At 33.1% G+C, this 24,340-nt stretch overlaps 1 protein-coding gene across 8 annotated transcripts in view; it reads right to left on the bottom strand.

Annotated features, from left to right (window-relative positions):
* The window catches only part of Ndae1 (Na[+]-driven anion exchanger 1), a 98,550-nt gene extending 77,660 nt beyond the window's left edge, over positions 1–20,890 (bottom strand). For all 8 annotated transcript variants that reach the window (XR_013880764.1, XM_080164746.1, XM_080164741.1 and 5 more), the window contains exons 1-2: positions 20,610–20,890; positions 14,028–14,135 (exon numbers count right to left, since the gene is read on the bottom strand). Coding sequence is in view for 7 of the 8 variants with exons in the window: in XM_080164746.1 (XP_080020872.1) it covers positions 14,028–14,077 (50 nt within the window). In the remaining variant the exon portion in view is untranslated. The remainder of the gene's footprint in view (positions 1–14,027; positions 14,136–20,609) is intronic.
* Positions 20,891–24,340: the final 3,450 nt, after the last annotated feature.

The following is a 24,340-nucleotide window of genomic DNA, read 5'->3' as shown; positions in this document are numbered from 1 at the left end:
GAAAGATAATCTAAAGCTGCTTTAGAGAAGCTGCGCTAATATAATTAAGGTCAGCTATGATTGATAACATTAAAATGGCAATATTTTTAACTTAAAACTGCAATGCAATTTTAAACTGATCAATATTAGCTTTCAATTATCATAAATCAAAACAATCCTTAGCTGGATCTTTAAATCATTTTAGTGGTGAGCCAGATCGGGGTTAGCCGAATTTCAGCTAATCACAGCGCGGCATTTCATAAAATGCTGTGCTCTCATTGGTGGAAAGTTGGCGCACCCCGATCTGGCTCACCACTAAAATGATTTAAAGATCCAGCTCTTGAGACTTTTGCACGTATAACGTGTGAGATCTTATTGGTTGGAAAATTTATCAATATTTGGTTTTAATAAGCTCTTTGTTATGTACAGTTTAGTACTTCAGGGATATTAGGGGATAAGACAATGAACTCGAAATACACTTCTAATGATGATAAACAAAAATTAAAATGGCCGTCTTGGAAATAAAATCATTTTCCTATATATTGGACGGTGATAGTTTAAACTAATTAAGATTTCACAAAAAGTATTAACAAATGAGAAAACGTGTTAACAAAACATTGAGTACCAGTGTAAATTACAGTCCACTGTCAGCTCCCTCCCAGGGTTTGACCTAGATATTTCTTTATTGTTTGGCGTCTCTCTGGAATAAAGTGGTTTTCTCTAATTATTGGCAGTTGTAGAAAAAGATGTTTATTCAAGTTTGTACAACAACAAGAACAATTTTGTCCATTTGCAATGCAGCAATAACAATTATAGAATAATCATTAGTCAGTTGTCATAATATTGTCTAAACTCTTAGTAATTTTTATGTATTCCAAACGATATCCAAACGATTTTATACATAGATAGAAAAGGTAGAACCATCATTTTTAATTTTGTTTTGTCTTGACTTTTAGTAGATTAAATTTCATTTTACGAGTTATAAAACCTACTAGCGGATTCGCCCCTAGCCTCTAGGGGCTTTGCCCCATGAGGTAGTTTAAAAAAAATAAAAAATATAAAAAATTTCTCCCCCCATACTCTTCCCCCCAATTTTTTTTGAGGGGGGGGGGGAATTTCATTTTGGGGAGAGTTTGGGGTGTCCTACCCCTCAAGAAAATAGCTTAAAACCACCACAGGACCAATAGGTATATACCCTGAAAATATATAATCCGATCGGTTCAGGGATAAGGGATGGGAAACGTAGGAAAATATTATTTCAGGCCTATTTCAAGCCTAGGCCTAATAAACCAGTTTTGGGATGACGCAGTGGTTCGTCCTAAACGCCAATAAAAAAGCTGTGTGTGTGTGTGTAGATAAAGTACAGAATCAAATTCAGGTAGCTAGTTTAAAGTAAAAAACATTACTTTATAAATGAAGTTTTTTCTCTCCCAAAATTTTTTATCTTTTACTTATTAATTTGAACTGTCAGAAAGCTATCGTTGGGTTTCCCTCAGACAGATTTTAGTTTGTATTATTTGCATTTTTATTAATAGGTAACAATTTTATTTGAAAATTTCATTGCTAATTAAAATTCAAAATAAATAAATAAATATGCACTTGGGTAACATTCTATCAAGTTCTTTGGTTACTATAATGTAATGATATATCTGTACTGTGTTGTATTGTACAAAAATTAGGGTTAAGGTGTTGTATCAATTCCGTACTAAATTTTTAAAATTCAAAATACAACATCTAATTTATAAACTACCAAATGAAAATTGGTAGCTACCTTCTTTCCAAAAAAATAATCCCGTTATTTTTGTTTTTTCTATATGGCCCTTTTTTAATGTTTAACTCTAAGCAGATTTAATAATTAAACTAATGTGATCTAACACCATTTATATTTATTTTTTTGTAGCAGACGAAATCATTATTTTTTCTAGAATTGTCTGCTTCTAAAATTTCCGCCATCTGTGATTTGGGCTTGTTTTGTATCACAGAACACTATTGGTTTAGAGCGGTAGCCAATATGAGCCGTCCGCCAGTAAGGTCATTAAATTAGGCAAATGGTAAAAGTTGCATGATCCCTTTCAAAACCAGGCCGAGACCTAATTTATGGCCAGGTTTCCTATCCCTTATCCCTGGATCGGTTCTGTGGTTACCGAGACCTTAAGCTTCAGACGGACGGACGGACAGACAGACATCAATCTACTTTGTATTATTGATGAAGGTTGCTATCATCTATTCGCAAGTATTAGAATTATGTGGGTATGTACGATAAGTATTTAGTAAGATCTTGTAAAAAGCTGATACGAGTAAAATGTTGGATTTTTATCTTTAAGCTGTTAAGCTGGAGAAAGGGGGGAGATGGGATTGAAAATATACTTGTTTTAAACGGTGAAATTGTTAGAAGTGCTTTTGAAATCAATTGTTAGGTATTATCTATAATGAGCAGTAATGTTAAAACACTAGATTTAGATATCTCTGTGTGATAAAAAAAAAGATAAATCGATTGAATAGGACAATACACTTAAGGAGCAGATTGTGTTTGTTCTACAATTTTAATATTTTATCAAACGCTTTAAACCATGGGAGAAATCTATTTTAAAAAGATATTCAAACATGTTATATGTTAGGGTGATAGGACAAAATAGAACTAAAACCATCCTTCTTGTTGGCACTTGCTAGGAAACTAAAGTAAAACAATAGAGGGGGATAGGTTTCAATAACTGTATGTCCCAAACCCCGTGGACTCTGTGCCGACTTTCATTAGTGTCTTTGAATATCAGCCAATAGCGTCGTTAATATTAACACTGACAAGTCGCTACAGAAAGGAAATTGCTAGCAGACGAAAAAGGTCCCCACCACTGGAGCCAGGAAGTTATCTGGATTATATATCTTTACTTACACATTTATTGCTAGGAATATGCTTTGAGTCAAATTAATTAATGTGAAAGTGTTTGATATCAAGATGTTGTAGAGGTAGTAGATATCTATTTGTTGAATAGAACTAAAATATATATGAATATATATCCAGTGGAGTTCTTTCATACCACTTTCAATAAATGTACAGTTTGACTTTTTTGAGTTTCAAAAATTACAGCCATTAAAATGATCATTAAATGTCTATTAGAATCAAGTATTCAGCTTATCTTCAAAAGACTTTGTTTCATTATTGATCCAATCATAGTGGAATACTGGATCTATTATTACTTGGAAGTTACACCACATTTTCATGTTCTTTAATAAAGTTAATATCGCATCGGGCTCAAAAAACGATACCCCCCATCCACCCCGTTTAGCCCATTCCCTCCTCTCCAACTGGATGAACAAACTGACCAAAAAATGCGATACATATTAGCAATCTAAAGTGACAACACTTTTTCTACTGTCATAATATCCATGTATATTCAATATACATTAGTTGAATTCTATTTACGTGAAATAAATGAGTTAAATAAGAGTATACAAATCAAAAAAGGGTACAAATCTCAGAAGTAAACCTGTCTGATAATTCATTTCATATTCTTCTTTCATATCTCTTTTCATTCCTCACATCTATATATTTTAGACTTATTCAGTATTTGACTTCTTTTTATATTGACAACAAAAAATGTATGTGTAAGTAAAAGTAATTTATTGCATCGTATTATAGACAGCTGTCCGTAGATATTAAAATAAAAAATGATAAGACTATAAATAGTAGTTTTGTTAGTCCCAAGAGTAACGAAGGCATGGGCTAAAAAAACTGGCATTAACTTTATTTTAAAATTCGTTAAAAATTGTTTTCAAATGTTTCAGTATGGCTAAAAACCGGTTCTAATCCAGCGGGTATTTATTGGTTTCAAATCCATAATGGAAAACTTTCTCTGAAGTATTTTAAAAGAATCAGCAGCCTCTAAATTCAAATAGCAGAACACACGTTCTAATTAAGATGAAGTTAATCTTTACAATAAAAGGTGTTTGTTCCAATAAATAAACATAGTCTTTCATATTTGAACCTTATTATATTTGTAGTTTTGACTTAAACAAAGTAGGTTCTTCTTAGTATTTATTTCATTTATAAGAATAAGAAAGAAATAAAAAAGTTACGAAAAGAAACAGATCTAAACATTAAGTTTGTTATAAATAAAGACTGTTCAACATTTTTGAGGATAAACGTAACTAGACAAAGTGTCTCAAAAATCAGACATGTGACGTCATAAAAATGATGGAGATGAAAGGAGAAGTGGGAAAGAAAACCCCTAAAAGTTTCGGATATCAAATTAGGGATGGAAGAATATAATCTAATATTTTGTACCAATTTTGTAACAATTTAAATAATGCTGTATAATTATATGAAATTAAATCTATGTGAAACATATTTCCTAATCTTGAATTCTGCATATTGTATGCTGCTGGGAAAGAACTACTGTGCATTTCAGGGAGACAGGTATAGGGTATTGAAATTATTATTTCTCCCTCCCGTATTCTTAAGCTCAATAGAGACAAGAATAATTGTACCTTCCCTCCATTTACAAGTATAAAATAAAGGATTAATATAATATTTCTTTTCTCTGCCATCAAAATACAAAAAAATTGTGTTTTAATTAAAATAAAAATATTGTATCATTTTACATTGTATTTTAAGTTAAAAGTTTTAAAATACATAAAACAACTAAAATCCCTTAGACCAAAAACAACCTATCCTTAATTTTGATCAACCATAAAAATATTATTCATGATATAATTTTTTTGAATCAGGAGGTAGTTAATAGCATTACAAACGATTATCCCAATTGCTGGAAATTCAAGAATGTGATATAGCGGTTGTCAATACCTTACCCAATCTTGCTATAGATGTTAAATCCAGGGATGAGTATATGGCCGATAAATTAAATTTACCCAATGGAGTCTCAACTTCATGAACCAACCAATCGAAATTCAATAAATTTACCCACAGTTTTTAAGCCAACGAGAAAGAAAACGTTATTTTAAAACTTTAGAGACTAGTGTAAGAAACAGCCCAATGACCCATCCCTCCCTGTGTTAAAATAAACTTTTAATCACTTAAGATCAAATGCATCTAATATATAATTTATAATTCACAATATGTATTCTGAATCTATACTAAATTTAAAGGGGATAATTGGCAGGGATGTAGGGGACATTTTAATGTAAATTATAAAACACGTTCTCTCATTCGCAGATGTTAGTTAGGTTTATCAAGATTTAGTCCACAAAGTTTTGATGAATAGATTATTATTAATTGGATCTTCTGATTATCATTTACTCTAATAATGTGGAACATGTAGCTGGCTAAAATAACAATCGAGATGATCCACCCCCTTTACCCCATCCCCTCGCCTCCTACTGGATGAACGAACCGACCAATAAATGATGTCCATGTTAGCAACAAATAAGAGAACCTGGAGGACCTGACAGGTGTTGCCTGTGTGCAGCAGGGATAAATGCAAGGGACTTAATATATGACGAATTACTTTATGTACATCCCCAATAATGATTCACAATATTACCACTTCTACAGATTACAATTAGTGGTTGAAACGTTTAGACATTCAACTTAAAGAACCGACCAATCAAAATTCAATGAAAGTCCCCAAAGTAGTTATTCTAAAACTTTGGGGACTAGTGCTATAATCAGCCCATTGTCCCCTCCCTCCCTGGATGAATGCACAAATGTCAATGAAATAATTCATTACCAGAAGCAACATATTTATTTGAACAATTTTATAAATCTCTTTCTTCCTTATTTCAAATATATCACAAAACTTTCTGCCATTAAATATTTGTATTCAAATATTTCTCAAATAAGTATTTATTACATAACAGTATTTGACCTATAACAAAAATACGAAATATTGCCAAAAAATTTTTTTTGACTTTTTTCCTATTAAAAAAGAAGTAAAAATTCAGCCTAATTCAATAATCTGTACGACCTATGGCTTTGCTTTTTAACACTGACTGAGATTATTCTTATCAAAGCTCTAATCAAATATTTTGTTGTAACAAGGGTTGCATCCTATAAATTTTGACATTAATTGCCACCTTACTTTTTACTTGCACTGTAAAAAAATTAAGGATCTTATTTAGATAATAATTAATATACTTTTTTGAGTTAGATTTTTAAAGAGATTTTTTAAGAACTGTTAAGGTTTTTATTGTTCTGTATGCATTATACTAATATAAAAATAACAGGATCTGTGTCTGTTTGTCTGTGTTTAACCAAGAATCTTGTTATCCACTGAACCGATATGGTTATATAATTTACAGTGCAGCCTTTTCTAGGTTCTTGGAAGGATAATAGCTATTTTGGGGGAGGGTACCATCCTAAATTTTGATTAAAAAGCCCAGGGCCTTAAAAAAAATTTGCAATCTTTTTAGAGTGCTATAATTTTTGTAAAAACACTTTTTATATAAAACTATAATGTAACATAGACAATATATGAAATATGAAGCTAAAAAGTGCAAAGCTTAGCCAGTCTTTTAGTATCATATAACAAATGCTAAGTTTATACTCTAAATAAAGACATTCATCTATATATTTCTTATTTCTTTATTCAGCTTTTTTTGCAATAGTTGCTTTTTTCTTCGTTTTAAATGATTTAAAATGAGGGTGGGGGAAGGGCAAATAGCTTAAAATCAATTGATCGATGACCAATACCAAACGTCTCTAAAAATTGCAAAATTTGCATTCTAAAAATCAAACGGATTTCACAATGGAAAAAGTATTTTGGTACAGAAAACAGCGAACTCTAATACAGAAATTATGATGAATATTATTTTAACTCCGCGACTAATGCACATAACTATCTTTGTGGTTTCTTGTACTATGAAGATTCTCATATAATTAATTTGTACATGTACATATTATTTCTTTATATGAAGATGGGATTAGCTTTTCCATGTTAGAAAATCTTTACTTTTAATTAACTAGAATTCTATATATTCATTCTTCTTAACATGCAATATTAAATGGATGTAGAATATAAGTGGATAATATGACAGGGGAAAAATTGTCGTTGCTTTTTCTTGCTATTTATTGGCCAGCTCGTTCATCCAGTAGGAGGGGAGGCAAGGATGTAAAGGGGGTATATGGGGATCGTTATTTAACCCACTACAAGTTTCACTTTAATAGAGTACACAATAAACTGGTGTAAGATCCAAGTAATAATAAATCCATTGTAATATTAAACATATGTCAGCTATAATAAACAAGAATAACACTGTCCAGAACATGTAAGATATCAAAATTAATGGTTTTTACCGCGACGACTGTCATATAATATAATAAGGTTTTTGATATAATCCTAAAAAATTACTAGAATGTCTGTTTTTCTACTAAAGTTTCTACGTTAGGCCTGTTTTTTTCAAGGAAGCTAATTATGGTGCTAGTATCATTTTGCCTTTTAAATGAACTGGTTCCCAAAGTTTCATAACATGTTTCCTTATTTTATTAAATCTTTATTGGGTTTTGCAAACTGACAGTTCTTCAACTTTTCATATACATAATTATAATTTATAGAAGGGATAATTTTGTTTATCATAATCGGTCATTATCTCCTAGGATCCCTGCTAAAAAGGGTATTTAAACGTTTTTTAAATTAACTTTTAAAGTAAAAAGAAAATTTTAAAAAATAAGTAAATTTTTTTTGAATTTTGAAAATCTTGTAAATTTCAAAAGTTCTGCTAAATTTGACCTTGTTAATTTAAACAAATCACTTTATCATAATACATCAAATTCACTAAATAAAAATATTTTTAAATAGATTAGTTAAATTAACTTCACTGAATATTTCTGCTACTAAAATCACAACGTCATTTATTTTGGCCGGGGGAAAGTTTCGCAAGCGTAAAAAACGCGCGAGAATGCTGGTGCCAGAAATATTACACTTGTCTACATATAGTACACAATGTTAGTAAGGCATGACCGACCAAGTTTCGACTGCTGGATGGAAGGCCTCTGGAGTGCTAAGCCCCCCTTCCATCCCATTCCCTTCAGAATATAAACATTCTATATAACATATATATACATTTCAACAATTTTCCTTCTGTTCATAGCTTTAACAAAACTATATTAGGATAAACTGATAAAAAAGTATCTGTGATTTTAAATAAAAATGGACAATAGAAACCGCATTAGCCCTCTCACACAGTAGGCAGAAGAACAAGAGAAAGAGATATATATAGAGAGAGAGGGTTAGTTAGAAACATGCAAAAAAAGAAGGAGGGAGGGAAAAGGGAGCGGGGGCGTAAGGCCCAGCAGCGAAGGCCTGTTAATGTGGAGGTGTAAGTGTGTGTGTGTGTGTGTGTGTGTGTTTGTGTGTGTGTGTTTGTGGGCCTCTGAATCACGCCGACGAAACCGTCTGCCCTCTATCTACACTCTAAATACGTTGTTACAATTGCAGAAGAAAATATTTTAAAATTTTTATAAATTCCTAGTTTTCTAGTTTAGTGCTTTTTGTTTTTATGTAAGCAGTAAATAATAATAATTCATGTTTTAACATTTAAAAGAATTTATGTCTACATACATTGTCTTTCAAAGTCCTCCAAAAATTAGGATATTTAAACAGGGATCTAAAGGGATAAGACAATTGCCGATAAATTAATTTACATCCCCAATGATGACACACAAAATACTACTTCAATAGATTACAATAAGTTGTTGAAATGTTTGGACACTAAATTTTATAAACCTAACATTTAAAATTTAATAAAGTTACTAAAATTGTTTAGCTATCGAATAAGAAAACCTTGTTATAAAACTTTGGCGAATAGTGTTTTAGGGATTTTCTTTCCCACTTCTCCTCTTATCTCCCTCATTTTTATGACGTCACATGGCTGACTTTTAAGACACTTTGTCCAGTCACTACACACTCTTTGAACATGACATTTTCAGCTTTTTAAGAAGTGATATTTTTTTTGTAAAATTGTATGCACATACCATCGAGAAATAAAATTGGATTGCAATATTTAAAACACCTACTCGGAAAATGAATACGGCTCTGATTAAATTATATAACTTCGATTTTATTAAGCACTAAAATCCTTCTAAAGTTGACCTTTGACTTTTTAAGTTAGAGAAATTTTCTCGATAAAATGCGGTTGTTTTAAAAATTGACTGATTTATGAATACGTTTAAAGAGCATTGATAAAAGAACCTCCTAAACATATTTTAAAAATTTTAATAAAAATCATAATAATTAAAAAGCATACACAAATAAATATTTTTTAAGACTATTTTGTTAGCGAGTACAAACACACAGACATACATCATGTTACTTTTATATAATGACCTGATGATGTTTATATTACATAATTAGGTCATGTGAGGTATACAGACATTATGAGATAATAAGTTCTTTAGAAACATAAATAGAATAGTATTTAGATCACAAAATAGTTAACACTTTTATATAAGTAATAAGGGTTATTTATGTATGTGTGTGTACAAAAAGATCTCGCTAACCAAACGACCTACCAACAAACATTTTTTTCATGTTTAAACTAAAATTCAAATTAGTGGTTGATTTACTTTACTATTAAGGGCGTAGCCGCTGGATACTAATTATTACGGAATTTATATTTATCCCTCTATAAAACCCTATTCCGTAGGGCTTCAATAATCAATTTTCCGTTGAATATTTGGGTCAGAAAATTTTGAAACTTTATCTTTCACACAAAAAGCTTCAGACGGAGGGTGATTTAAGCAACCCCCCCCCCCCCCTCCCCTAGACTTGGGTTAATTGGGTAAAAGTATCAATCAAATAATTTTTAAAAATACAATTTAACATCTATCTTTTTCTGTAAATGTACTTTTCACCAATTTCAAACTGCATTTTATAAAGATTGCATTATTTTGATTATTTCACAGAGATATCTCACCACAAGAATGTAAGAAATGCACCCGTAGTGAGCAAGTAAAATTCACTGAATATTTTGCCTTTTTCTTGAAACTATCAATGGTCAAAAATAAGATGTGTGTGTGTGTGTGTGTGAGTGGGCGCGTGTGTTGCATTTTCAAAATTTGTTTATCTACTGCTTAATCTTTTACTTAACATTGCTCATTGAAAGAAAAAAGTGTTACGTCTATTTGTTGTAAAATTTACAGGTTGGAGATTTTTTTAGTTATGATAAAAAATTTTAATCCAGTAAGGACAAACTTTTTGGAGACCTAGGTTTTAAATGACCTTATGGCCGTACGAAGGACAACAAAGCATCAAAAAAATATTTATATAATAGGTAATATTTTTTCCAGCAATTCTTAGAGACCGATTAATATCCGCTGGATTAGAACCGAATCTCAGCCATAATGAAAAATCATAAGAATAAAACCAGGTTTGTTATCTATAATACAATAAGATATAAAACATTTAAAATCTTCATGAACCAGATTTTTTCGATTTCTTATGAGCCGAACAAATTTATATGAAACATTATTTTTGTTCATAATAGAAAATATTTTATAAAGCTAGCTTTATCTGAAACACTCTTCAATAAATTTCCTCTTATCTCTTATGTCTATTCCCAAATCTCTAGGGGGTCTTCCGTATTAGCCCCCCCCCTCACCCCCAACCCTCCCAAGTCTCTGATTTAGAAGCCCAAGAAAGCGACGTATATCGGACGGAGCCGGCATTATTAAATCCTCCATACCCCTGCAGCAAAGCTTCCTTTTTTTGCTCTCCCTTTCCACAAACAATTGCCCTCCATTAGTGTTATAAGGTGTTTACCCCATTGTAAGTTATCCAAAACAGCGTAAATACTCGATGTTAGGGTCCTGTCCGTCCACTTGTCAGTCGTCACTCAAAAATGCAGTAGCTACACCCCTGCAAGACTCTAGGGGCACTTGAAGTAATGGGAGAGTGCACCACCGCCCCTTATTTATCATTGCAGGGCTGAGGTTCACATAAAAATAGTTAAAAACCTTCCTTGGACCTACAAAAAAAAGAAGGCTCATATCTGTAGAGCGGTTAGCGAGATTCTTCGCAACAGACAAAAAACCGTACTACTATTTAACATAGAAGGTTCATACATTATTTACGAAAGAAAGTTGAACAATCATCGTTTCAGTGTTAAAATTGATAATTATTGTTTGTCAGATTGTTGCTATGGACCTTTAATAAATTGCGATTAAAATCTAATTATGATTTGCTATTCTTAAATTAAAATTGGTTTTATTAATTAGGCGCTCTCTCTACCTCTCCCTTGGGAGGACGAAAATACTCCTCATGGAGTACCCCTTCCCCCCCTTCCCTTCACTCCTTAACATACATGTTTGTCGGAGCGGCCTCAACCTTGAAAATCAATCTGAATTTTTTCATTAATTCAAAGTCACATTACTTTATGTGTAATAGTGAGAATTTTACAATTGTACACTAGCTAACTGTACACATATGCACTGTACGCTTTGCACTTGTACACTGTACGCTTTGCACTTGTACACTGTACACCTTACACTTGTACACTGTACACTGTACACTTGTGCACTGTACACTTGTGCACTATACACTTGTACACTGTACACTTGTACACTGTACACTTGTACACTTGTACACTTGTACACTGTACACTTGTGCACTATACACTTGTACACTGTACACTTGTGCTATGCATCATAGAAGCTCAATGTTACTTCTGTTATGATAAGCATTACATGTTCTTAGTAAAAATTAAGGGAATGCTTTGGCCTATAAACAGTGGAAGATATAATTCACACAAGCCAATTAAATTATTTAAATTTATATGTTTTTAAAAAAATAAAACACAATAACAAAATTAGAAAGGGTTAATTAGCACTGATCCTGTGAACAATAGAGTGCAATTAAAATATTTGGCCGGTGAAACTAAATTGACCGCTAAACAAAGCTAAAGCGTAAATAAAAGTGTTCAGGGTCAGCATTACGCAATTTTTGTCTAAGAAGTAGTTATTTCAAATTACAGCTAAAATAAAAAATTAGCAACAAACGACTGTTTAAAATCCCTTTTTAAAACTTGGCATGGAGAAGAAAACAAACTCTATAATAACGTCCTTATAATATAGGTATATCCTCAAAAAGTATAATTTATAAGATCGTAAATTTTTTTAACAAATGTAATGTTCCAAATAAGATGATACACATTAAACAAGTATTTTTCTAGGATTAAACTTTTGCTTTAGCAATGCTGAATTAGACGTAGTGTATGTCTATCTGTGTGTGTGTGTGTCGTTAGCTTAAGATCTCGGTAACCGCTGGACTGATATGGTTCTACTTAACAGTTAAGCTTAGGTGCAGGAAATTTTTTCTCCCCAAGATAAATCCCTCCTCCTAAAAAATTTTTTTCACTCCAAGATAAATCCCTCCTCCTCAAAAAAAAAGGAAAGTGAAGAGCCGACGTCCCCCCCCCCCCAAATCAAGAGTCCTTTTAAGGTGTAGCCACTTTTTATTTTTAAAAGCGAAGCTTTTCTATAATTAGGGTCGGTCCGTACGTCACCACAGACAGTTAGCTCTTTTCGTTAACTTGAACAGAATTGTCCTATCGATTCCAAACTTTGCATGATGATTCCTGTAGTAGTTAATTACAATTTAGAAAGCGTATCAACTCTATAATTGTTACTAGAATGTCCGTACGTACATTTTTAACATGTTGATTTTTAACCTTTTTAACAACTATTTTTTTGTGATAAAATTATCCAATTGTTCTGATTTTTGGAATACTGATTCCTTTAACAACAAAATACAATATTATTAAGTATCTCTACAATCAAGTCCTAAAAATGAGAGCATCTCCTTAAACTATATCCTGTATTTGAACAGTTTTTCAACAAATTTACATACAATTTTCAACTTTTATTCAGTTCTGACACTCTACAAGTGTTAATTTCCGTTTGTCCTATTGTTTCAGAGCTTTGCTTTTATGGATTATGTCATTCTTTTTTTTGTATTTAACCATAATTATTATAATCACTGTAAAAGCAAGCTAGGCTAAACACTACTAATAACTGATAAAGTGTTGTAATTAATAAAACTGATTAGTTTTTATTAGCGTACTATTAACAGTAATAAAACATGCAAGAATAATCAATTACAAAGGAGCAAAATGTTAAATCGTAGCTCTCCCAGGGATCTAAAGGGACAAGACAATGGCCGATAAATTGATGTACATCGCCAATGATGATAAACAAAATTACCACTTTTGTTACAATTAGTGGTTGAAGAGTTTGGACACTCATCTTAATGAACCAATCAATCAAAATTCAATGAAAGTCCTAAAGATGTTAGGGTAAAGAACTAGTTTAATAAACAGCCCAATGTCATTCCCTGTTGGTTTCTTATGATTTTTTTTATAAAATTTAAAAAATTGACAAAAAATGGAAGTTTTTATGGCTTTGTTTTAATAGTGACGACCTAAAAGGTGAATGTTCGAGTGTTATCCACCAGGGAGTTTTTATTTATGAAATAATATTTTCTGGAGAGAAAAAAATTGTTAAAATCATCATAACAAATTAAGTTTATTGACTTTTGTCTGCAATATTCAAAACTAACAAACGAGTTAGCGGCATTTTGAGCGCTAGTACCCAAAGTCTTGCAAATTCCCTTTAAGCCAGTACCCAAAGTCTGAGACTCCTAAAAATTGAATATTCGATCCATTGCCCCCTCCCTTACTCCCTGGTTATCCACACCGTGTCAAACTAGAGAAGTTAAAATGTTATATGCCATGTCAGGTTAAGATAAGGAGCATACCTTTAAAGATAAAGGTACTTTTTTACTTTTACAATATCTTTTTTAAAAAACTTTTTCAATATTATTTTTGAGTGTTATAACTACTTTTCTGATTTTGGTATTCTACTTTTTTATAAATATTTTGAATTTTCTATTCTAAACCAAAGATAGTGAACGCTGTTATAAAAATATCTTTTTTCTTTAGATCATTCATGAAACACAAAAAAATTTAATTTGTATAAAAAATCACGCAACCTCGTATTTTAAATAAATTACAAAAAATACTTTCTGTCAAAAGAAATATGTATTGCTTAATTAAATCTGCTCTTTGCACAATTGTCTTTGTCCGTCCGTCGGAATGCTCACCTTCCATTGACCGCCTGTTGGAGAGAGCGGGGTGTATCAGCCTCAGGCATTATTGTGGCTGCTATTCGAGATACTTTACAACCAGTATAGTTATATCACGGTTACAACCTGAATTAAATGATAATTATTAAAAGTGAAGCTTTTCTATAATTAGGGTCTGTACATCAAGATACCAATATACCAGAGCTTGTTAGATTTACATTATAAAAAGGAATGATCTGATTATTGTGAAACTCGACAAAGGTTTACATATTATATAATAAATTTCCTTGCTTATGGATAAGTCCACATATTTTTTTCCAGTATGGCTTCGAAACAGATTGATATCCGCTGGATTAGAACCAGTTTTTGGACTTAATGGAAGAAAAATCATGTATCTATAAATATCTCACATATGATAATATAAAAATCATAAGATCAATACCAGTTTAGTTTTACATTTTACTAACTTCGGAAAGCTGTCTATAATATGATGCGATAAATAACTATTGCTTGTTAGAAGACTCAGAAGTCAGAATTTTAAAAAAGAAGAGAACTCCAAAATTTATTACAAATCTGCATCTGTTAAAGTAATTTAATTGATAAATATAATAATCATTTTATATAAAATCTATACATTTTAAATTGATCTTCAGCTACTAATCATATTTAATTATTTTTTTATTTCAAAATTTAGTTTCTCTAAAAAATCTGTGAAAATGAAAGTAAAATTGTCGGAATTACATCTCTAGAATAAGTATTCTTAAAAATGATTCATGAAACTAATAATAGTTATTTATCACATCGTATTATAGACAGCTTTCCGCGGATATAAAAAATCAAAATTAAACCAGTTTTATTAGACCTGATGGGGCGAAGAACCGGGCTAAAAAAAACTGTTATTGATTTAAAGATTTTTCATTTTAATATTCTAGGAAAATTATCTGTAATACGAAACCATACATGAGTTTTAAGTATGGCTGTGAGCTGGTTCTAATCCTGCAGAAAACAATCAGTTTCGAAGCCCCACCGGAAAAAGTTTTAGGTAGCTTCCTTTTATACCTTTCATGTCAAACATGAAATTATTGTGTCAAATAGAAATATAAATGAATTATATCGACTACTTGACATTTAAAAGTTGTCAAGATTGACCTTTTAATGATATAACTATCTTAAATAAAATTAATTTAGGTATTATTCCATAGCAAAATTTTGAATTTCCTGAATTTTACACTATTTTCAGGGAGGGAGGGGACATTGGACTGTAAATTATACAGAATCTCTAAGTTTATATACTCGTTCTGTGGTTTGTTGGTTAAAAAAATCCTGAATTTATCATTAGATCTTAATATGATTTTAGAAACTTAAACTTAAAGAGTAATTTTATTAATCAAAAAGGGAGTATACATCAATTTGTGTCAATTGCCTTACCCCTCAACATACGTTGCTGTTATTGATTTATATATAGTCGACATCATAAATAATCATATGAATGTGTCAGAAATGATCACTTTTATTAAATGCAAAATGTCGAAATAAATCAGTAAACATAATGTTTCTAGATATAAAAGAAAGAGTCAGAGGGGACAATGGGATGTTTATTATACTAGTCCCCAAAGTTTTATAATAACTTTTTCTTATTCGTAGACTTGATAACTTTGGGGACTTGTGCTTTTTGATTGGTTTGTTAAATAATTTGAGTGTTCAAACGTTTCAACCACTAATTTTAATCTACAGAAGGGGTTAATGTGTATTATCGTAAGGGATGTACATTAATTTATCCCTTTAGATTCCTGTATTACGGCGCTCAATTTTTACTAATCTACATTCCTTTCTCTGTCAGAATGGAGTTATTGTTAGAAAAAATGTTTGAAAATTCTCATGCATTTACAAATTTTGATTGATAAATATGTAGAAACATTTATCTCATAATTATCTATCTATTTATATTTCTATCCCTCTATGTGTTTGTTAGATGCGAAGCATTATTATAAATATCCGCTTTGATGATCAAGCTTTTAGAGTGTTTATTTATGTTAGATGACAACCCTTTTAATATTTTTATATAATATTCCCTTTTACGACGGTGACAGAATAAATTTACTATTTCATTTATGGCTATATTCGTACTTGTTCTCCCTACAACTCTCTCTTTACCGTCTATCGCGATCTGATGTTTAATTTTTATTTACCAGGTGTCTAGGGACTCTAGAAGAAAGGGAAGGAGGGACCATTCCTTTTACATTTCAGGTTTAGAAAGAAAAGATATAAATTATTTTCCATGGGGGATTTTTCTTGTTAGGGTGGAAGTACCCTTCCAAAAATAGTTATATACCTTCCCTGGGTCAATGAGAAACTTCATTGCAAAGAAGAATAATATCGTGATTAGCGAGATACTTTGGTAGATATCCTCTTACATTTATGTAACGATTAAATTTGCCAATTTTTAAAATTGTAAAAAGAAGATATTAAGGTTCGAAAGAGATAATAGTTTCAATAAAGTTGTTTCCAGTATGGCTTTAAACCTGATTATTATCCGCTGTATTAACGAAAACTGTCTATAATACGATGTGATAAATAGTTTGTTTAATAGACAGTTGGACACAGGATTAAGCATTCAACTAGTATTTCATTATCTATTCCTTCTTATAACAATACAGAACATGTTTTTTCTTCACAGATTGTAACCGGTTTCTAATCCAGAAATACTTATTAAAGTATAATGTGATTCGTATTATCAAGAGGGGTACCTTTCTCAAAAAGTTTTCTTCTGAAAAAGAGTACATTTTCTCAGGAAAATTCATAAGAATATATGATTGCATTTTTATCTTATCTAATTGCATAGTAATAGGAAATATGATAAATGTAACCTAAGTTAGTTTCACACTTCCTACTCTTAAACTTTATATTATTAGTATTATATGTATTATTTATTTGATGTCCGTCTGTAGGGGGAAAATTTGATTTTCTCGGTCGCTTTTCATTTTGAGAAAGCCCAATCTGTCCCGATTTTGTATCACTTTTAAAAGTGCGATTCCAGTTACGTCATATACGTTTCGGGAAAGAAAAAGGGAAGGGGGAAGAAAATCTCTTCAAAAGAGATGGGAGAAAAGGGACGAGATTTTCTTCCCCCCTTCCCTTTTTATATGACGTCACAGGAATCGCACTTTTCAAAAGTGATACAAAATCAGGACAGATCTGGCTTTCTCCTCATGTTGGATAGCTGAATTTTGAGGGAAAATTCCCCTCACCAGTGTGTATCTGGTGTACAAATCAATTGGTCTGTTGGTTTGTCGCTCATGCTCATGGATGTATTGGTATATAATATACATGAGAAAAGTAAAGTAGTGAAATGTCTTGTGTTTATTTCTCTTACCACTTAGCATATGCTGTATAACTTTTTAGTTTGTTGTGGTTTGTTGCGGTTCATATTGATGTTGTCGTCCTTGTTTTTATTAAAAACAAAATATCCCTAATAGTAGTGAATAAATCTTTATTCTTATTGTGAAGCATACTTAATTGCTTAGTTTTAGGTTATATTCCTTGAGTAGGCTAGGTGGGGGGTTAGAAATCACCTTTACTCCCAATCAATTTGACAAGTTTAAGGCAAGAGGCAATGCTAATAAAAGCTATAAAAAGGGGTTGTTCATGTAAAAATTGCACAGAAATAAAAAGATATTTCTATATAACTTTTCTATCTCTACGGTACATTAGATATACAAAATACAAAAGAAACCGGGACAATTTTGTTATAAGGTGGCAAATTCTGTAACTCTTTTGTAAAATTTCGACATACTCAAATAAGTCAATATAAATTATCCAAGATAACAAATTTTAGAGGGTATTTTTTTATTGGATAAGATTCTGTAAAGTTATATATTCTACGACTATGAAACAGAATTAGAATGCTTAAACAATTGCTCTTATCATTCGAAGATTCAATGAAATATAGGAGAAGATATGCTGAAAATGGATTGCCTATTTCTTTCCTAATTTCGAAAGTTGTATAGCAGATAACCTAATTATTGTAAACGCTATTTTCAGCTACTCCGGTGAAAGGGAAAAGCGATAATTTGTATAAACGATTTATACATTAAACATTAAAAATTTAAATTTTTCAAATTTTGATTTTTTTGGAAGTTTGAAGCTTTTTTAGCTAGTAGCAAATATTGAGATAGGAAGCTAGATACACTTTCGGAAACTAAAATTCAGTACATCTAGGAGGATGATGTCTAAATAGCGTTCATAATATGTATAAAAGAAAGCGACAAACGCACAGAACCTAAACTAAAAACTTGCGCTGAATATGTACTTTTAGAAAAATGCACAACAAAGTGCAAGTTAGATAAGAATAAGATTTTCATTAAACAAGGGTTAAATTGACCAATACTACGGTGGAATTACAACAAATTGGAGTGCATGTTGAAAATAACTGTCTAACTATCTAATAACTTATGATCGCTAAACTATTTTTGATGGATTTTGAGATAGGGATTTAATCCATGAACAAGAACACCTCCCTTCCAGGGATCTAAAGGGATAAAACAATAGCCGATAAATTGATGTGAATCCCCAATGATGATACACAAAATTACTCCTTCTGTAGATTAAAGTTAGTGGTTGTAACGTTTAAACACTCAGCTTAATGGATCAATCAAAATTCAACGAATAAGAAAACGTTATTATAAAACTTTGGGGACTAGTGTAAAAAAGCATTTTTCAATCTCTCTCTGCCTCCCTCCCCCCCCCCCCAAAAAAAAAAAAAGATGTTGAAGTTTCGTGTATTTAGAACACGTTCTCTCATTCATTGGCTTAAAACATTAGGAAATTTTACTAAATCTTCGTCAATGTAACTTAACAACAGTTTCCGAACTTTTCCACCAATAATTAAATCTTCAAGAGGGGTTATTTTGTTAATCATAATTAATTAGGAGGGTGCATCATTGTCTTATCTCTTAATTTTCCTGAGGCAAAGCCATCAGTATGAGTAACAGCACTGGAAGGTCAAGTCGCAGTTAAATGACATTTTTACATCCAACAGACCATAAAACCTCTAACCTTAGATTTTAATCAAGCGTAGAATAATTCAGAGAAGATATTAAAAGAGAAAAAGAGATCCTGCTTTCAAACAACAAAATCTCTCTCTTTTTAAAAGCGAAGCTTTTCTATAATTAGGTTCGGTCCGTACGTCCGTCCGTAACGGTTAGCCCTTTTCGGTAATTTAAACAGTTAAGAATTGTCCTATCGATTTCAAACTTTGCATGGTGATTCCTTTAACAGTTAGGTACGACTTAGAAAGCATAGCAACTCTATAATTGTTACCAGAAAGTTCTTCCATTTAAAACATGCTTTGTTTACTTTTTTGTATTTTGTATTTTAAAATTATCCGATTCATCAGATTTTTTGAATACTGATTCCTATTTAAACAAGGTACAATCCTATAAACGAATCAAGTGTTATTGTTCGTTTGTCCTTCTAATTCCGAGCTTCACTTTTATGGATGTTGTCATCCTTGCTTGATGATACCAGGATGTATTTCAAAATTATGACTGCTAGAGGCCCAAATAAGGGTCTCTTAATTCACAAAAAAATATTATTCTTATTTTAATAAGATTTAATATTTTGTAATAATTCTGATTTATCCTATTCTATAAAGTAGTCATGTTTTTTTCTGGTTTTCTCTCTCTTTTCAGCTCTATAACTCGTTCTGTCTGTTTGTCCATATATGACTTTTATGTGCTTCGCTAATCCAATTTTCAACTCTTTAAAGTAGCTGTCTATAGTGCCCTAGCAAAATGGTGATGCATGCCACTGCTTCTGGCCAACCTATTCTATTGACGTCATGAAATAACCTATACCCCATCTCTTTCCTAGGGGGTTTCTTTCCCTCTTCCCTTTCTCTTTTCCTCTACTATGAAGTAAATAGAATAGGTAGGCCAAAAGCTGTGATATGCATCCCCCATTTTCCTAGAGCACTAAACACAGCTACCTGATTTTTCATTTCAATTTAAATAACTTGAATGAATATAAAACTTGCTTGTCTACACTGCTAGACTCGACTGGAGATAAAATGGTTCCAATTTTAGATACAAAATTCAATTCGATACATTTTAAATTTAAATTTCCTCTAAACGATTTCTTTATAGTAAATTGAATTTTTACAATGAATGGAAGAATCAAAGGTCCTTGAAATTTCAAATAAAAATACTTTAATTTATCAACAATTACTTTAAACTTGTAGAACAACGCATAAAAAAGAGCCAACTTCTTAAATAATTTAAGTATGAGAAAAATGAAAAATGTTTAAGATGTATAAGGCTCATCTTCAATTGTAAGCTCTTAAGAGATAAGACAATGAACGATATAATGGTGCACACTTCTAATTATAATAAACAAAATTACCCACTCTAAGTATAAATCGTATGTGTGAAAAAATGTGGAGACTGAAATTTTGTACCTACCAATAAAGGTTTCAGAAGAGTATCCAAAGTTTTTAAGTCAACGAATGAGTAAAGATGTATGTAAAACTTTAGTACCAGCATAATATATAGTCCAATGAACCCTCCAACCCCTTAAAATTTATGTTCAAATAAAAAAGAATACCTTTTATACACAATCCAAATGTTCTGAATTCAGCTTGAAAAAAATCACTTTTAAAACTTGAGATTAACTATACTTTGATATTTCAACTGAGGAATATATGTTTGTATATGTATGAATATGAATATCAAGAACAATATCACTTAGTTAGGTAGCGCAGCTACTCTATAACTGGTTGTTATTAGTGTTCCCAATATCCCTCAGCGCCAGGTTGGTACATAGGAAACAGACTCACTCGCATTCTAAAACCCTCCACAGGCTATCACCATCACAAGATCTGAAACTTTGGTTACATATTAAAAAAAAATAAAGTAAGAGCTTTCCTTCAAAGTGCCTAGCGAGCGCAGAAATCCCCAACCCCCCTAATTTTAAAAATTGAAGAGAATGTCATTTTTCTATGCCTTGGGGCTACCCAATACCTAATATAACCTAAACTAATCTGGCCTAAAGTAATAAATAAACGAATTACAAACAAAATGCAAACACTACTTTTTCAATTTATTTTAAATAAGAAGGAGTGAGAATTAATGCTCAACATGGCACTTTGAGAAAAATTGCCAATATATCAATTTTTTACGCGCTAGCTAATGGTAATAATTTACAGTATTTATAGTGTAAATCACATTTTTTGGGTATTTATATGTGCTAGATAACCATAGGAAGATTTCTAATGAATAATGAATAAAATCAAAACTGTATAAAGTTGAAGCTAACAAAACTTTCCATACAAAATTAAAAAGTTTTCAAATATAAAATGTATAAACCAAGGAATCTAAAGGGATATGACAATGGCCGTTTAATTGATGTACATCTCCAATGCAAAATTACCTTTTCTGTAAATTACAAATAGTAGTTGTAACATTAGGACACGCAACTTAATGAACCAACCAAATTATGATTCAATCCCCAAGTTGTAGGGCCAACGAATAGGAAAATGTTGTTATAAGAATTTGAGGACTAGTGTAATAAACAGCCAAATATCCCCTTCCTCCCTGGTATACTCTAAACCAACCACAAAGTTAGTTATCTAAGTTTTATAAAACTGTGGATGACAAAAAGCAGGTGCAGTGCAGTGGTAAGAAATGCTTTGGTAAGTCTTCAAAACAAATCTATTGGTGGTAATATAATAAGCAACAGGATATCTATTTGTGTCTGTAGCTTAAGATCTCGTCAACCGCTCTGAAAAAATATTGTTCTCCTTTGCAGTAGGTCAAAAAAAGGTTTATAACTATTTTAATGAGAGGGTTACCTACATCCTCCCAACAGAAATCGCTTATATTCAAGTGCCCTAAGAGGCGTCTAAGGTCGTAGTGTGGTATTCGGCAACCGTGAGCCATGTCTATGGCACCCCTGATCTGGGGTTCGGTGGAGGGTCAATGGCCCTCCCCCGAGTCCTGGGGAAGGGGTCTAGTGACCCCCTCCCTACGCTTAGAATTAATGATTTGAATCTGTCATGTTTATTATGGTTAACTGTATTCTTAATTCTCCCCCACCCTTTCCAGGGATGGGGGAATCATTATTGCCCAAACTGACCATTGTATATATATTATTTATGCTTTTATGTTATGATTATTTATTCCTATCCATGTAATTATTGTTTGTTGTATATAACTCCAGTATATCTTAAGCCTTCAATAAAGTGACAACTAAAAGTAGATGTTGATCATTATCTAGTGAAAGCTAGAGAAGCGTAGCTTCTCTATAGTAAGGTGTCCACGTCTGTCACACTGCCATAATCTAATTGAACTCCGGTGTCTGCCATTGATCCTCGGCGGATACCACAACTTTGGTGTCAGCTGTGTGAGATTACGGCGAACCACAAGTGTAGAGCAGACGCGCATCTGAGGCTAAGGTACTCCCAGCAGTGAATCTGGCAAAACTGACGCAAGCAACCTGAATTACCCACCCTGGACAGCAAAGTTTAACTCTGCATCCGGCAGTTGTGGAAGCAAAACAGCGAAATCTGACGAATAACCGCGAGCAGCGCTGATATCTAACGGAGAATTGAGCGCCAAAAGGGCTGAAACAGGCCTGCGGACCGGCTGAAACAAGCCAAATACGTGTAGACGGCTGAAAATAGGCCAACTTTACTGCAAGAAATAGCAGGATCCGAACCAGTGGCGCTAGCAGGACGGGACATTCCCTGCCGCCGATAGGCTGAAACATGCCACATAGCTGCAAGCTGCGAGCTAACATACGGGTGTAGTGCACCAGAACAGAGAAAAACTACGTCAACCCCGAGTATCCTGAGAAGCTACAACGCAGCCACCCATCTAGAAGACAGATATTATATCACATTTGCAGGGATTACCACCCTAATGTGATGACCAAACAATAGATTTATGAGCAAAGCTTGGCAAACAAATTGTTGTGTTGTGATAAATCTAAGAATAGAACAGGCTTGGATTACTGTTTATTGTGATAACAGCTAAAAATAGAACAGAGTTGGTCAACAAATCTGTTATGTAATTGTGATAAGGACAGCAATAAAAGTTAGATGTAATATAATCAAAACAATTTCAAGCCCACAGCACAATAACAAATACACCCCTTATTCCAAGGGAAGGGGAGGGGGCCCCTCTCCATTTGAAGACAAATACAATCAGGGTTATATAACAGATAAGCCTAAGATTAAGAAGCAGAGGCCCCATTACACCAACACACAGTTACCCCCTCCCTCACAGTGGGAACGGACGGAGTTACCCCCGTCCCCTCACGCGCTTCCCCCTTCCTACCCACACTAGGCCAAGTCCGTCTGTAGTGTGGAGCTAGCGATCGGATATACAGAGCGCCATTCACGGGTAGCGCAACAAAGTGCGGAAAACATCATAAATCTAACGGACGAAGCGGACCAATGAGGGAGCGAGCTGAGGGGTGAGAGCGCGTTTTCCCCGTGTGCGCGGATTTGACGGCGCGAACGCGCGTTACAAGGACAGAAGATTCCACGTACACACACACACACACACACACACACCTTCACACCCGAGCAGAGCTACTCCATAGCATCTAACAGGGGTATTTTTAGCAAATAAAGAATTGCAAGTTTCTTTCCTCCTAGCTCTAGTGTGATAAGGGAAAACCCAATCAGTTCCTGACAGCAGTTCAGACCCTCAACATCTATCTACCTCAACATCTAACCATTGATAAGTACAGCTAAGTTATACCTTTGCAACTAAAACTCCCAACCTAGTGATACAAACAGTGTTGGCTGTTAGGCTAGGAAGCCTCAAGTGACAACCCATTCATTGTAGTCCTGTATAACTTTGTGCCCGCCGTTTCACCGTTGACCCAATGGACCAGCATCAAGTCCCAGGAGGTGACCAAGCCCCAGGATGGCTCCAGGATGACCCTCAGCCGGCCCCAGCCGAGTACCGCAAGCTGATGCTGAGCAATCTGCCGGAGTATAGAGGGCCGCCCAAGCAGTCCTGGTCGGCACATATCCGCCGACTGGAAATGTCATGGGCGGCTTACCGCGTGCCACCTCATGATTCCCTCAACCGCCACAACGCCCTACTACTGTCATTGGTAGGGCAAGCGGCGGAAATGGCGTCCCATCTGTTTGGCGAGGCAGGCCAAGCCTTGACCTACGAGCAGGTCAAGACCGAGTGTGAATTGTTATTTCGTCCTGCTTTTGAGTCCCAAACGCTTAAACAAGCGTTTAGGGACTACAAGCAACACTCGACAGAACCTATACAGGCGTACATATCAACAAAGTGCGCCTTGTATAGGGACGC

The sequence above is a fragment of the Acartia tonsa genome, chromosome 6 (genome assembly GCF_053477335.1).
Source record: "Acartia tonsa isolate MP-2025a chromosome 6, ASM5347733v1, whole genome shotgun sequence".
In the NCBI taxonomy this organism is placed as follows: Eukaryota; Metazoa; Arthropoda; class Copepoda; order Calanoida; family Acartiidae; genus Acartia; species Acartia tonsa.
The sequence above is the reverse complement of the archived record's forward strand: the minus strand, read 5'-3'. Positions and strand labels throughout refer to the sequence as shown.